The sequence below is a fragment of the Vipera berus genome (assembly GCF_964194415.1).
Source record: "Vipera berus genome assembly, chromosome: 1".
Lineage (NCBI taxonomy): Eukaryota > Metazoa > Chordata > Lepidosauria > Squamata > Viperidae > Vipera > Vipera berus.
The window spans coordinates 140,972,495-140,988,478 of NC_138202.1; the positions used below are offsets into that span (position 1 = coordinate 140,972,495).

The 15,984-nt window shown below is 34.4% G+C and overlaps 1 protein-coding gene across 1 annotated transcript in view; it reads right to left on the bottom strand.

The window, feature by feature from the left end:
• The window catches only part of LRP1B (LDL receptor related protein 1B), a gene marked incomplete at both ends in the record, with an annotated part of 948,262 nt that overhangs the window by 254,120 nt on the left and 678,158 nt on the right, over positions 1–15,984 (bottom strand). The window contains 4 exon segments of the mRNA XM_081314549.1: positions 3,594–3,710; positions 6,512–6,637; positions 8,068–8,208; positions 12,336–12,458. Of these exon segments, the coding sequence (XP_081170675.1) occupies positions 3,594–3,710; positions 6,512–6,637; positions 8,068–8,208; positions 12,336–12,458 (507 nt within the window).

Below are 15,984 nucleotides of genomic sequence, written 5' to 3' on the forward strand. Positions count from 1 at the left end.
AAACTTTAATGGATAAAATGTTTTGAATAGATCTAAAAGATTAGATAATTGGATTTATTAAATGGAACATTTAAAGATTAAGCATACTTTTGAATATGGTTAAAAACAGAGAAAATTTCTGGATATAAATGTACATTAGCCTAAGAGGAGCATATATTTTAAGTAGTATACTATCTTCTTACTTCTTTTTCTTTTCTTCTCTTTTTTTGGGTGTTTTTTTTAAGACATGAGAAAGGTAAAACTGTTGGGATGGCCTGTCTGAGGAAAAAGAGTTAAATACTTAAGTGTAATTAACTGAGAAAATTGGATTGTTTTTAAATTTTGCCTTGTAAACTGCCCTGAGTCCTTTGGGAATAGGGCTGTATATAAACCAAATAAATAAATAAATAAATAAATAAATAAATAAATAAATAAATAAATAAATAAATAAATCTCAACTGGGAAGAATGTTTTGAACATTGCGGGGAAAACAAAATCAAACAAGAATTTTGTAAACAGGATCTATGACGAGGGATGAGCAGTTAGAAAAGAAGCTTTATACTGATGTGGTTATTTGCAGAAATAAGAAAAATGTCTATATTTAATTGTTATTTATCAAAATAATAAAAATTGTATTAATGCAAGGTTGGCAAAAGAGAATATTATTGGAAGAAGAGAAAATCAAGCAAAGCTACTATGTAGACTATAGAATTATAGAAACTAATTGTTATTGTTTTTTAAATATAAAACTAGATAACATGCTGTTTACCAAATATTAAGGTGATTATGTTAAAAAATCAATAAATATTTTTTTTTAAAAAGTTGATTTCATTGAGGGTTAGGGTTAGGCATTGTGGTTACCATGGGGGGGAGTGGGGATTAGGTTTGGGGTTAGGCAGATTGGATTGGGCTAGGAATAGGCATGAGAGGTCTGGCTATGGACTCACATGTATCAGATGGGGGGATCTGCCAAGCCTCATGGAAAAGGCATTGGTGGACACAATGCGCAATCCAGCATCTGCCGCAAGCAGTTGCTCACCAAGTGGGATGGCATGATAGCCCTGGCTACTAAGGGAGCCTAAGGCAAGGTACGGTACAATAAGCAGGATACATGGGTCAGAAGGGGGATCTGCCAAGCCTCATGGCAGCAGCATTAGCAGGTTTAGTTTAGTTTATTATTAGTTTATTATATTTGTATACCGCCCTTCTCAAAAGTTAAAAGAGAATTAAATACAAAGCCTGAGCTAAAACAATAAATAATAGTATAAAAAACCGCAATAAAAACCGCAACACATCCCCCATCAGGCCAGGCCGGCTTGTTCAAATAAATAGGTGCGACACACGATGTGGCATCCTGCCACGAGCGGCCGAAACTGGCCGCTTGCCAAGTGGGGGAGACCTGGCTACCAGTTTGGGAGCCTGAGGCAAAGTACAGTAAGCGGGACCTGTGGGTCAGATCCCCCATGCCCCACCAGCTTCACCTTATGGCAGCAGCAGTGGCAGCTCCCCCCCTTTTCTCACCTCATGTCTACGGTAGCAACCAGATGGAATCGGCAGCTGGCCAGCTGCGCAGGCTCTTAAGTGGGGCTTACTTTTGGGTAGGGCTTATATTAGGGCTACCCCTAATATTTTGGGGGTAGGTCGTATTTTTGGGGAAACGTGTGTGTGTGTGCATATGTGTGTATGCATGTATATGTATATGTACATATGTAAAGAGAAAATGTTTAGCCTTTAAGAGAAGGAGCCTCAAAAAGCATGACACATCAGAATAATTACATGATTTTCAAAATATATAAAGAGCATGTAATTTAATTGCCACTTTTCACAAGTTTTGATGCAATGTAGCTGATAAAAGCCAGAATATCAACTTAAAAAGGATAAAAGACCATTTAACAGTGGTTTTAATCCTTTTAATCTTGCTGTTTTTCTCCTTCAATTAGAGGTGTAGATAGTTTTTATGGCCACAGTAGCATTCTTTTTCATTTTTATGGCATGTGAACACTATATGTTAAGATATATTCAACTCAGGGACTTTATACTACCTTATTAAGCTGAGATTTTTTTATTTTTTTGAGGATAGAAGACAAATGTGAACTGAAGGGGACTTAATTTAGATTGTCATTAATAAAAGACAATCATTTTCCCATAACAAAGCTAGAAACCTGAGTTCAGAATTTCTGCTGATCTTATAAATCCCAAGAAATGAACCACACTAGCTTTTCTACCATAAGAGCTAAACCAATTAGTCATGCCTCCTCTATCAGCACTATGTGTGTAAGAGACCAGATGAGGTGGGACAAAGGAACAACTGAAAAGAGTGTAGACTCGCATGTCAAAAGAGTAATCATAACAGCTGAATAAATATGAGGTTTCACTGCAGCAGAGTGGCCACACATATAATTTATGAAACAGCTTAATTTTGAGGTCATAGAGTTAAGGAAGATGGGTTACTTTCTGCATCTATTTTCTCTCCTAGTAAAGTCAGTGCAACTGAGCTTGCTAAGGAGGGAAGATTAACAGACCCCCATCTCTGGCTAATAACTATAAAATGGTCAGATTGCAAAACCCAGAGTAGTCGAGTTTTCATGCCAAGGGCAGTTATAGTCACAAAAATGTATAGAAGCATATTGATTTTCCAGCAAGATCTACATGCAGTACAAATTTATATAGATATTCAGTAGAAAAATCATAACATAATATCATAATTCCTTAGCTTTACAAGCACAAACTCTTTCTAGGATTTGGCAGCAATAGAAGTTTCCAGATTTGGCTTCTATACATCCCTAGCCAGTTTATTTAGTATTATTATTTTATTTGGCTTTATTTTACAAACTATGCCATTTATTGGCAGTGATCTCAGTGTTTTTCAAATATTTTCCTTTTCTTGCATTCTTCTCTTCCTGTTTGCAGCTGTGACTTTATATTCTCGTCAAATATTCTTTTTAACAATAGGAGACACATTTTCATTGTGTTTCTGAAATGTTTCTATGCTTCTACATTCATTTTATGACACTTATCTCTTCTTCATTAATTCCCAAACACCACCTTTATCATTTGCTAAAAGTGAATTATTTCTGATAATTCCTGCTCCCCACTGCCTTATTGTATATTTTATTTTATTTTATTTGTTATTTTGCTAAGTTAAGCAATGGAAGACAGACATTATCATTTTGATTGCTCTTTTTTAAAAAAAAAAAAAAAAAGTTTAGTCCCAGGAAGAGAGAAACAAAAAGTTTTCTGAACTGTTTCTTCTCAGTAATATCAAGATTGCATTTTAATCTATTTTGAATAAAACCCTTTTATATCTCAAGTGTTTGATTTATGTATTTTGTATTTGATATGCCCAAGAAACAAACAAACAAATAATATTGAATCAGAGAAAAGAAAAGACAGGTAGTATTTCTTTAATGAAAGAATTTATATAACCTAGTTATCTGATAATCTGTTGCGTAAATAATGGGAGCATGTTACTCATTCCTAGAGGAGTTTAATATGTAAAACAACAGAAGAGCTAGGCAATAAATGGCTTGTCAGGAGTACTATCAAATTACAAATCAATTTCTTATATGAAACAAATACTGTATTCTATTTATAAAGTCTGTGGTTCAACTTACCACAAGTTGCTGTTTCATCTGAATGATCACCACAATCATCCTCTTGATCACACAACCATGAATGTGGAATGCAGCGTCCATTCCCACAGGAAAACTGATCTATTTGACATGGTCTTGCTTGAATGATAAATTGATATTGAAATTATAGAATTGAGATCAAATAAAATCATCTTGAGTCATTCATATTTCCTATATGTATTTGCCATGTACTGTATGTTTTGTTGCAATTTTATATGCTAGAAGCTTTTTAAATGCCACGTCAAATATATATATTTCATATACTGAATAAGAACAATTGTAAATTTTTTAGAAGATTTATTAAAATGTCAACATTAAAATGTCATTTCAATCTAATCTCTTCCTCTTCCTTTCTTCCTCTTTCTCTATATGGAAAGCCAATCTGGTGTAGGGGTCATTTTCTCTCAAACCTAGGAAGGAGGCAATGGCAAACCACATTTAAAAAATGTATTTTTAACAGGGAAAAATGCAGTGCCCTTCACTTGCGTAAAAAAAACCTCACAGGGATGAGTACAGGATGAAAGGAACTACACTGGACAACAATACATGTTAAAAAAAATCTTGTTGTCTTGGTGGAGCACAAGCTGAATTATGAGGCAACTATGCATATAACTGCGGGGAAAAACAAATGCAGTTTTGTACTGAATGAACAGAAATATGTTGTTAAGACTAAGACACATAATGTTCCTCTCTGTTGCTGTTACTCATGCAGTGCCTAGTATATTGCATCCACTTCTCAATATCATAATTTAGGAAGGACATTGATAAATTGGAACTGGTATAGTGGAGAGCAATCAAGAGGATAAAGAAGGGAAAGTGTATAAACAGCTTCAGATGTATGTAGCCTACGGGAAAAAAAGACTGCAGAGAGATATGAAGATTGCCTTCAAGAATATGAATAGCCGGAACAGAATTGTTCAGAGTTGTTCCAGAATGCAAGACAAGAAACAAGGGATTTCATTTCTGATGGTAAATCATGAAGCTTTTTATAACAGTTGAAATTATTCAATAATGGAAGAATCTGCCTCAGAAGAAAAAGGAATCTACTTCACTGAAAATATTTAAAGAAAGGGATATGGCTAGCTGGTGGAGCACTAGAGTAGTGGGTTGTACTAGCTACATTCCAAGATCCAACTTTACAATTTATGATTGTATGCTAATTAGAAGGAACTAAATAAACTTAATTAACAAGCCTGATTCTCTTATTTCTTAAATAAAAAGCAAGGGGAAGTTTAAGATTAGGTCCTAATTATTTAGTCTTAATAAGCTTGGGAATCCATTTTTTTTAACAAAAAAATATATCTTCTCATCAGCAATGAAGATGCTAAATGGTGGTAAGAAAGGAATTCAGGAAATAGTGAGAGTAACTGCCTGAGAGCAAATATAATAAAAAATTTGAATAGACATCATCAGAGTTCTTCATTTTCATAAGGAAATTATTTATTTATTTAGCATATGCCATACAATGTTAGCAAAATCTATAAATGCTAGATACAAGGCAGTCCGAAATTGCTACTTTGTTCTGTTTATCACTTGCACACCTGTCCTCGGTGCACCATAGGGGGCAAAATAGCTTATACCGGCTGACTAAGGGCACTCAGATTGCTGGTTCTTCTGGGCTCCTCTTCCAGTTTCACTTCGCCTTGTGTTCGCCCGGCCAGGTCCAATGCCGGGTTCTGCTCTCTGCACACATGAACACAGCTAGTTTTTTTCCCATCAAAGTGGTACCCATTTAACTACTTGCAATATTGCATGCTTTCAAACTGCTGGATAGGCAGGAGCTGGGAAGCAAGAGGCAGGAGTTCACCCCATCTTGCAGAGCCGCACCGCTGGAGTGCAGACCATTTCTGGCCAGCAGTTCTAAGCCACAGTGCCATGGTGCCCCCTCAGAAGGACACAATGAGCAGTGCCGTAACATTGGCACTGATTAGAAAGTACTCTCAGGTTTCTCTGAGCAGGGCTCACTCAGCAAGATCTCCTGGTTTTACACAGTTTAATTTAGCTCTGAGTAAGGACTTGGCAGATGTGTCATAGTCACAGTTCAGCTAGATAAGAATCTTTATTGCAACAAAAATGAAGCCAAGTGAAACAATTCAGTTCTCCATTCCATTTTCCTTCTTTTTTAAAATAATGACAACAACAGTAAAAATAATAAAATGGCTTTGAATCAGTTTTGACTAGTGGAAATTACATGGACTAGTCCCTGCAGTTTTCTTGGCAAGGTTTTTCAGAAATGGTTTTGCCAATGCCTCCTTAAAAGGGCTGAGAGTGACTGGCCTAAAGTCACTCAGCTAGCTGGATACCTAAAGAAGGATGAGAACTCACATTCTTCCAGTTTCTAGCCTGACACCTTAACCAAACTGGCTTTCTCTTAAAATTACAGTTTGTTAAATCCATAGCTTTTTCTTCCCATGCTTCCCATGAAGCCAACCAATTATTGAATGTTTCCATAACTACCATCTCTAGTCTGTGCATGTTATTCTGCACAGCTGCCAAGATTGAAATGTGTTATACAGAGAGAAAATGGCTAATAATTATTAGGTCTTTTCAATACCAACATTTTACATGGCAATTAATCTATGACCTGACTTACAGGACTATCTCTCAACATATCTGCTAAATGTCAAACTTCAGAAGGAGGGAGTGAGGTGGGGAGAGAAACATATGAGTTTGTCCATATGGACAGTTGAAATTACTTAGTAAAGTAGAGCCAATTAACAAGATTAAGTAAAACACCACCTAATTAGAAACAAATTCATTTTATTTAAAATTGATGGCAACTAGTAATGGCTTGGCTTACTTCAGACCAAAATTTTAGATATGAACATACTCAAAAGAGGTTTAAGATCAAACATAATCACAAGGAAATGTGCTTGATTTGTTTTATTGTTTCCTTTTACCTGCACAAGTCTCATTTGATTCATCTTCATTGTTACCACAATCATTTGCTCCATCACAAAGCCATCTCTTAGGGATGCACCGGTTATTACGGCATTTAAATTGATTGTCAGGACAACTATGATTAACTGGAATACATAATAATACCTTTTATATCCAGTAATAATTACATTCCACTGTAAATATGCCTTATAATAAATTGCATACACTGAAAAAAGAAACAACAAATGTTTAGCATTTTCATTTTTTTCTTAATCTTAGATCAAACTATGAAACTAGGAGTAAAAAAATCCCTTATGCATAAAAGTAATCAATAAAATCACATAATATTCCAAAACTGACAAAATATTAGGCATCACAATCAACATTTAAATGCAAGGTTGAAATTGTTGAGAAAGAAGATTGAATACTTGAGTGTTAAAGTGTTTGCAGATTTTTTTCCCCCCATGGGGTAGGGAAAACAGGGTTCTGAAAATGTGTGTCGATCTTCTGGAAAAGACTGATATAGGTTTTAAACATTGCACTATAGAACTGCACTATCTCTTCTCATTATACATTTTTTTAAAAGTTGGAAAAATTTAAAACTTCATGAACACAAAGATACTGCAGACTGTTGCTGTCATGTGTTACCTAAGTAATTGCCATTTCTGAAACCTTTGAAAAAGATTGGAAGAAATTCAAGGACTATTTGAAGAAATATTGTTGTATCAACTAGTTTGAAATGGACTTGTAAGTGTTTATAGGTTGTAGTTTTAGAGTTTAATGTTTAGTATTAAGGATAATATGAAACAATGATTGTTAAATGATAAGAAATTAAATATAGATAGATATTAAATATGATTTTAAATTATGAAATAGAAATTGCTAATGATGATTTACGAAGAAACGCACATAGGGGGGACTCGAGGAAGTCACCTGAAAATGATTAGAAAGATTAGGAATAACAGAAGTTAAGTATTCTTTTTGTATTTTTGTTGATTGTATTGTTTATGTTATGTCTTGTTTTTATATGCATTTTTTTGTTTAAATATATGTTTACATAAAAGCAATAAAAAAATAAAAAAGAAAAGAAAAACACTATACTATTGTTTGTATTGTGATTTCCTTTGGCTTACTTTGACACGTTATAAATCTGTAAAAAAATATCCTTTTCCAAACCTATGTCTGTTTTTCAGAATCCTTAAAATATTACCAAGAAGCATTGAAACATTAAGCAATTTTCTGTAAGTAATTCTGTCTTCAAAATATTGAAACTGATTCATTGGTCAGCAGAGTTTGTATCTGGCCCAACAACAAAACAAGGTCAGGGGGCCTTAGATCAAAGCAAACACATTAGATTTTTAAATCATTAGCATTATTCATGTTCTGAAGCCGTGCTCTTCCAGTAGAATATAATGCTAATGCATGTCTATGTAGCCCAATAATTACATGATTTATTTTCATGTTTAATTTTCATTCCCTTTAGATATTTACATTTTTTTGAATACATTATATCTAAACTCTCATAACAACAGCTTAAACAAATAGAAACTATATACCATATTATTCAGATACATACAACAAATCTCTGAATGCTCATCAGAGCCATCCAGGCAATCATCATCACCATCACATTGCCAGCCATCTTGGATGCAGCGCTTGTTCCTGCACTGAAAGTCACCCACTTTGCATAACTTAGGCAATACTTCTTCAGAATTAACTAAAGGGACAAAGATACAAATAAGAAACATTATTGTTAATGGAAAGCTATTTTTTTAGCAATGAAGATTTTTAAATATTTCAATTCTTAGTAAATATTCCATATTCAAAATAGTTCTATTTGATGCTCCCTGTAGGCACACATAGCTGAGTTATTTAACTGTTTTCAGTGCTATCTTTTTGTTTTGTTTTTATTTGTTTATTTACAGGTAGTCAACTTACAACCATTCATTTAGTGACCATTCAAAGTTATGGCACTGAAAAAAGTGACTTATGACCATTTTTCACACTTATGACCATTGCAGCATCTAGATGGTCATGCGATTTACATTTGGATGTTTGTCTATTGACTCACATTTATGATGGTTGCAACCTTCTGACAAATTCAATGGGGAAGCCTGATTCACTTAACAAATGTGGCAAGAAAAGTCATAAAATGGGGCAAAACTCAACAAATTTTTCACTTAGCAACATAAATTTTGGGCTCAATTGTGGTCATAGGTTGAGGACTACCTGTACCTGGTAACATTTTCCTATCAGGTTAAGCTTTTGTCAAACTATTGTTATTTTCTTGAAGAGTTACACAGAATTACTTGAAAACATGCTTCAGGACTCTTAAAAGCACTATCAGATTTGTTAATTTATGCTCTTTCTCTTGGCACTGAGACAAGGATATTAGTGATATTATATACCCACACCCAGTGGTGGGATTCACATATGTGAACAACTGGTTCTCTGTGGGGATGCCGCTTCTGGAAGTCTGGGCCTGGGCAACAAAACATTAGCTACCGGTTCTGCCAAAGTGGTACAAACTGGTTGAATCCCAACACTGCCCACAACAGTGGGAGCTCCAGTGTGGGTGTTGTGTAGCCAGTTCTTTGCAGGCAATAAGCGAGATGGAAGGTTGCAAACAGGAAACATGCTTTATTGGAGTCAAGCAGAACAGAACTGAAACAGTGGCTGCTGCACAGCTACTTATACAATTGGCCACTAGGCAGCGGCTAATAGGTTTAAAGGAAACCATTCCCGCCCCAAATCTACCAATGATCGTCTGGCTTAGTCAGTGACCGTTACACAGACACACCATTGAGCAATCCTTAAGCAGCATTTAAACAGACACGTGAATCAGTACAAGTAAAAACCTCAATACATTACAGTGGGTATATGTGATTGGTGATTGTGGACATTGTATTAGACCTCTACTTGCTTTGTTTTGTTTGATTTTAATGGAACATTCTTTTTTGTTGGCAGTGTTGATGGTCACCAGGAGATTTTTTTTAGATAGATAGCAACCATATAAGTTGGATCAATCAATCTACTATTCAAGAACTTGGGAAACATTTATTAATATTATAATTACTTGTGCACTGAAGATATATATATATATATATATATATATATATATATATATATATATATATATATATATATATATATATATATATATATATATATATATATATTGTATATACAGTATATATTCCTCAAATCAAAAATAAATATTTTGACTAAATCATGTATCTATTGTTTCATCTTCAATTTATTTTGATTTTAAAGTAGCTTGTGGGGAAACATCTTTAAATTTGTTTCATGTTAGCAAACATATCTGAATTTGCATTACTAAAATATCAAAGGCAATACTTTTTCCTTTAAATGTGTTACAGTTTAAGTTATTTTACGTACATTACAAAATTTTGTGGTCTTAGATACATATTGATTCATCCAATAACTAACACATATGATAAAAGTAAAGATGCTCTCAAGTTGAGATCTTCTGGTAAGTACACAGAAACATCGCTGAAGTTTTGTGGGCAATAATATAACCTTGGTTTATTTATTTATTTATTTATTTATTTATTTATTTATTTATTTATTTATTTATGTATTTATTTATTTATTCGGTTTATATACCGCCCTATTCCCAAAGGACTCAGGGCGGTTTACAAGGCAAAATTTAAAAACAATCCAATATAAAATTAAAATAAATTAAAATAAATTAAATTAAGTCTAGCCACAAAAATTAAATCACAATTTAAAAACATTAAACCCCTCAGTCCAGACCAGATAGCTCAAAGATCCAGGTTTTTAGGTCCCGGTGAAATGAACGAAGGTCGGGGGCAGTCCGTAGTTCCGTTGGCAGTTGATTCCATAGGGCAGGCGCACCCACAGAGAATGCCCTCCCCCTGTGGATTGCCCGTCGGCAATCCTTGACCGGCGGTACCCTGAGGAGGCCCTCCCTGTGGGAGCGCACAGGACGATGGGTAATTGACGCTGGCAGCAGGTGCTGCCTTAGATAATCCGGGCCCATGCCATTTAGGGCTTTATAGGTCATCAGCAGCACCTTGAATCTCACCCGGAGGGCAACCGGAAGCCAATGCAGCTCGCGGAGAAGAGGTGTTACATGGGAGTATCGGGAGACTCCCATTACAACTCGCGCGGCTGCATTCTGCACCAGTTGAAGCCTCCGAGTGGTCCTCAGGGGCAGCCCCATTAAGAGAGCATTGCAGTAGTCTAGCCGGGAGGTCACGAGCGCATGGGTGACTGTGCGTAGGGCATCTCGGTCCAGATAGGGATTATCATTACTTTCTACTGGGATTTTTGGAAATGCTTATGTTAAGATTTCCCAGGTTCTTGGGAAGAATGTGATGTATATGAAGGCCAACACCAGCTAAAGAACTGTCAGCTGTGACTTCACATACTCATGTATAATGATTTGATAGTATTGGATGGGACAACTAGGTCCATTTGTGTTTAACTGTATAGATCAGTTGAACATAAAACCAAAAAGGCTAAAATTGTAGGTATGTTTATTATTTATTTTACATATGCACAAATTTCATAGAATTTTTAAGATATTGGGAAGATTGTATCACAAATAAATTCCCTTTTTACACCCCTATATAATCCCTTAAATTGGGATAGAATCAATGAGACTGGATGGAGCTGAGCGTTTACCAGCCAGATGCCCATAAGATTGTATCCAAAGTGAAGAGGAAAAAAACACTTCAACTAGCTACTTAAAAATATATAGGAAGGAAATCCTTAAGAAACTTTTAAAAATTATATCTAAAAGCTATTTTTGTATCTCATTGAGTCTAGCTAATGATGGCTGAAAAACTTCCCACACAAAGAGGAGTTAACAAGAATCAATGAAATAATAAGGAATGTGTCAACATTTAGACCTTATTATCTTCCTTGGTTCAGAACATACTTACAAGCCAAGAGAGAAGCTGTCTGAATAAGGCCATGCTATTGTGTAAAAATAAGGAAAGGGGAAAGGGAAAGGTTCCTACTGTTTGGAAATGGCTTGCTATTGCTTCCTTCCTAGGGCTGAATGAGATTAACTTGCCCAAAATGACTTTGAGTCTGAGGTAGGAGTAAGAACTCACTATACTCCATTTTCTAGCCTGATCCCTTCACAATTAATCTTGTTTAAGTAAGTCCAGTAAAGTAGAGCAGAGCAGAGCAGAGCAGAGCAGAGCAGAGCAGAGCAGAGCAGAGCAGAGTAAATGAAAACAATGCAGCTTTTCGCTTTTTTAGGTCAAATAATCTAATTTAAATTGGGGCAATTTAATCTTCATTTCATATTACAGTATGTATCTAGAAAGTGGGGTTCATCCATCACAGTTTTATTTCTTCTGTTGTGTCTTTCTGTATTTGCCCTGAAGTATGAGGACTTTGGGGACTTTCCCAGATTAAGTACTATTACTTAATGGGAAGGTAGAGGCAGTGTCCAGGATGTTTTTGCACAACTCTGGCTGGTAAACCAGTTGCATCTCTACTTCAGTCCATTTTTCCTGGAGGTGAGAAGGATTGTGGGTAATGTTATAAGAAGAGTAAGCCTTCCACTATTCTTTTTTAAAAGATTCTTTGAAAAAAAATACACATGTAACTAAGCAATTGTTATAAGTAACTAAGTAATTGTCATTCTGAATTTCTATTAAATTTCTCAGAAGGTTTTCCCTTAAATCATGTAAATTTCTGAGAGAATGAAAGCCACCTAATACAAAATGATGGGCTTTTTATCTGCTTGATGTTTGTGAATCCTGACCTTTTTATATTTTATATTTATTACTCTGACTATCTTTCCTACAGGAGAAATACAAAATTTTCTCATGAAGATCATACACATGCAGGTTGTACTGTTTTCCTCCAAATGCTGATTATCAGCACAAGCGCACATTCTGCCTCCAGGTATCGCTAAACACAGGGTACTGCAGCCTCCATTATTAACACGGCATGCGTTGTCACCTGGAATTAGAAAAGAAAAAAACAACAACCTCAAATAAAAATATCGCAAGCAACATGATGAAAAGGAGGATACAAAAACATCAGAGACATACTGTTTGGATCAATGCACTTTCCTACAGTCTTATATTTTACACTTGTAATCCACAGGGAAACACTCTATGAACAAAACCTAATTATTTTATTTGCACCCCAACCTTCTTTGTCCATTATCAGAAAGAATATCACATTTTGTATAAAAGCATTTCTTTTTTAAAACAGACATACAAATCTAACTAAATTTTGTTATTAGGACTAACAGGACAGCTCAAGAGGATTGGTTTATATTTCATGGAGATTTCAATGGAATGACTAATATAATGATTAAGCAAGAATATCAAATTCTCAGTCTCACAATACACCCCCCCCCTCTGCCTGCTGAGACATTTCCAAAGATGAATTATGCAAGGGCACCATCACCATCATAAGTGAATGAATGAATGAATGAATGAATGAATGAATGAATGAATAAATAAATGTGTCAAGGAAAATGGAATACACTGCTGCTTCATTTACATTTGTGGTTCACTTTTTATCAATTTAAGTATGAAAGAATATTTGAAAAATGAATGGGGAACAATTGACTTCTTAAATACCGGTATGTAGCAAAATATGGAAAATGCAATCTATTATTGCCTGCCTTTGTTGAGAGTACACAGAATGTACACAGAAATGCCATGAACATCTTTAAAAAAAATAAAAAAAATATGTACTATATGTTGCTAGTGTTTTCATTAAATTCTACCTGAAACTATTTTGGAGATTAAAATTGACGTTTCTGTTCTGTTCTTAGAACATCTAAGGAACTGTGAAGAACAATCTTTCATACATCTAAATCACAACATTCAGGCCAAATCCAATAATGTTTTTCTCTTTTGTCCCCCGAGGAAGAACATTTCAAGAGCACCAGTGAAATTTCAGAAGCATGTCTAGTATTTGTTTGACAGAATAGCTAAGCCTGACTGAAAGTCTTTCTCATTGTTTTGGAACTTGCCCAATTAATTCTGCAAACCAAATGTTAGAGATATATTTACAAGCTCCATAATACTGTTTAGCGTAACTATTTAGCTATTCAGCACTGTGTCGATAAGGCTTAATTTAGATTGTTCCATTCACCATTGACTGTTAGTGTGAAGCACAACTGCTAGGTATATCCATATTGATTCAAATTTATTACTTAGCCTTAGAATCAATATGACTATCAGAAGCTTCATAATAGTTTTTTAGGCAACATTGATTACATTTTCATATTTATTTATGTATCACTACTAATTCCTATTCCAGAGACACAAGTACATGTATGTATACTTGCTTATATTCATCCCTTGTTAATTTTGCCTTACCTTTGTATCTACCGGTATTTTTCTGGAATCCTAATAATTTCTCCCATGTTCTATCTAAACTTAAATTCTATGTTCCATGTATGAGGGACCTGTATCTTATTCATTATTTACAAAACCAACAATATTGCTGGGTTTGGACTGGTTTGTTTTGACACTTAGAAAAGATGCCCTCCAATCTGTTAGTGCTATGCTTGGTTGTAGACCTTCTCTCTCACACACATTCACATACAAAAAAATAAGCTTCCTGGAGATTGCAGGAAAAGATGGAAATAAATGAAGTCAATCATCCTGCTAATTGGGGACCAAAGGTATTGTGTAAAAATACTTCATGACTGCAACCAACTAAATTCCAGTCTATTTTTAAAAGAATTGCAGATAGTCAATCAACTCTCCAGGTCTTACAGTCTACCCAGACCTTTGTTCAATTATTCATATTATTCAGACTACTGATGCTCTATTATTTAGAAAAGCTTTGTATACAATAGATCTGGGAATGTACTGTATATTTATAGTGTTAATAATTGTATGCAATTGAGACAATTTTTGTAAGGAAGAGAAGTAGTGTTTCATATAAAATTCTCAGTATTGGGAAAACATGTATTGCAGTTGACCCTTATGAAAACAAAGGTTAATTTACTATCTAATAATTTTAGGTTTTTTTGCTAGGAAATGACATTATATCAACAGGAATAGTAGTAAATAATTTCTACTCCTTAACACCAAACATCATTCATTACATTTTATATGTTGGTTTAATGGTTCTTGATTGCTAAAACTTGGAATCATTATATTAGGGATCATAGAAATACTGCGGCCATACTGCTTCCTACTAAGACGCAATTTTAGTTATACACTGAAAAGCTTCTTTTTGTAATGGCCTAACATATTTAAAATTGTTTCTTTGCTTCTAATGGTGGACCCTTCAACATAGGAACATTGACCAAAAAAAATGACATTTGAGATCTGCATTTATTTATCTATATTTCACATGACTTTGGAAGCCTTAAGGTATAAAAACAGTTTTAAAAAGCCAACATAATACTTAAAAGATAGCATAATTTAGGGAGAACAACACCACCTCATTATTCTAGATAGACAACAAAATCTCCATCCTCCAATTCCCTAATTCATGTCCTGGCAAAAAGATAAATGAGAGGTCTATTATTGCTTATTTAGAGTTTTTTTAAAAAATAAATAAATGTTCAAGACTAATGAGAATAAAATCTAAAATAGGAAGGAAAACATGTACTTTAATAAGGACAGTACTTAAAGTAGCAGGTTATGTAACCTGTTGCTCAAGATGAAGTCATGCTAATCAATTTCTTTGTTAATCTCAGGTGACAAAACAAGGGCATTCATGCTCTTTATTACTACATCTGCTACTTAGTTCAAATTGCATTTCTTGTGACTGTTTAGGGCAGAACATGTTATATACATTTTAAATCCAAATCAATACTCAGATTCTTCAGCCACATAACTACTACAAGTCTTGAAGGATATGCACATGTAGAGATCATTAATTAAAGTATAAATAGATTTTTACAAGCAGTTTTTTTAAAGTAACATAGAACTATAACTGCCCATTAATTCCCATAATGATGCCTTGTGATTGAGTGGACATTATACATGTTACTAATGGCCACACTAAAAATAATCTGAACTGTGAGGTCTTAAAAACTCTTTAGATAGTACAGAAGAAACAACTTAGTATTTTAAGTCTTTGACTCATTCTCAATATATACTTTATATCAATATTTTATACATTGATGAATAATGTATTAACGAATCAGAGAAAATACAAAAAACATAAAGCCAATGCTGGGGTTTTTTTGGTGGTTGTTTTTTTAAAGCTTTTTTAAATGGTGGGCTGTAGTTAAAGTGACATCTGTAATTATCATATGTGTATCCAGCCCAATAAATATAAAATCAAATAACAATCAGATCTAAAAAGAAATAGGTAAGTTTGGAGAGTAAGTGCAGCAAAGCAGTATTTTTTTCGGTATGTGAAAATCATCCAAACTAACAACTCTCTAACATTCTGACAGCAAGAGATTAAAGAAAGTGTCATACTTTTCTGGAAAGGACATTCCGCTGAATAAGCCTCAGTACGAATACGGTAGCAGATAATATTCAATCTATAATTCCCA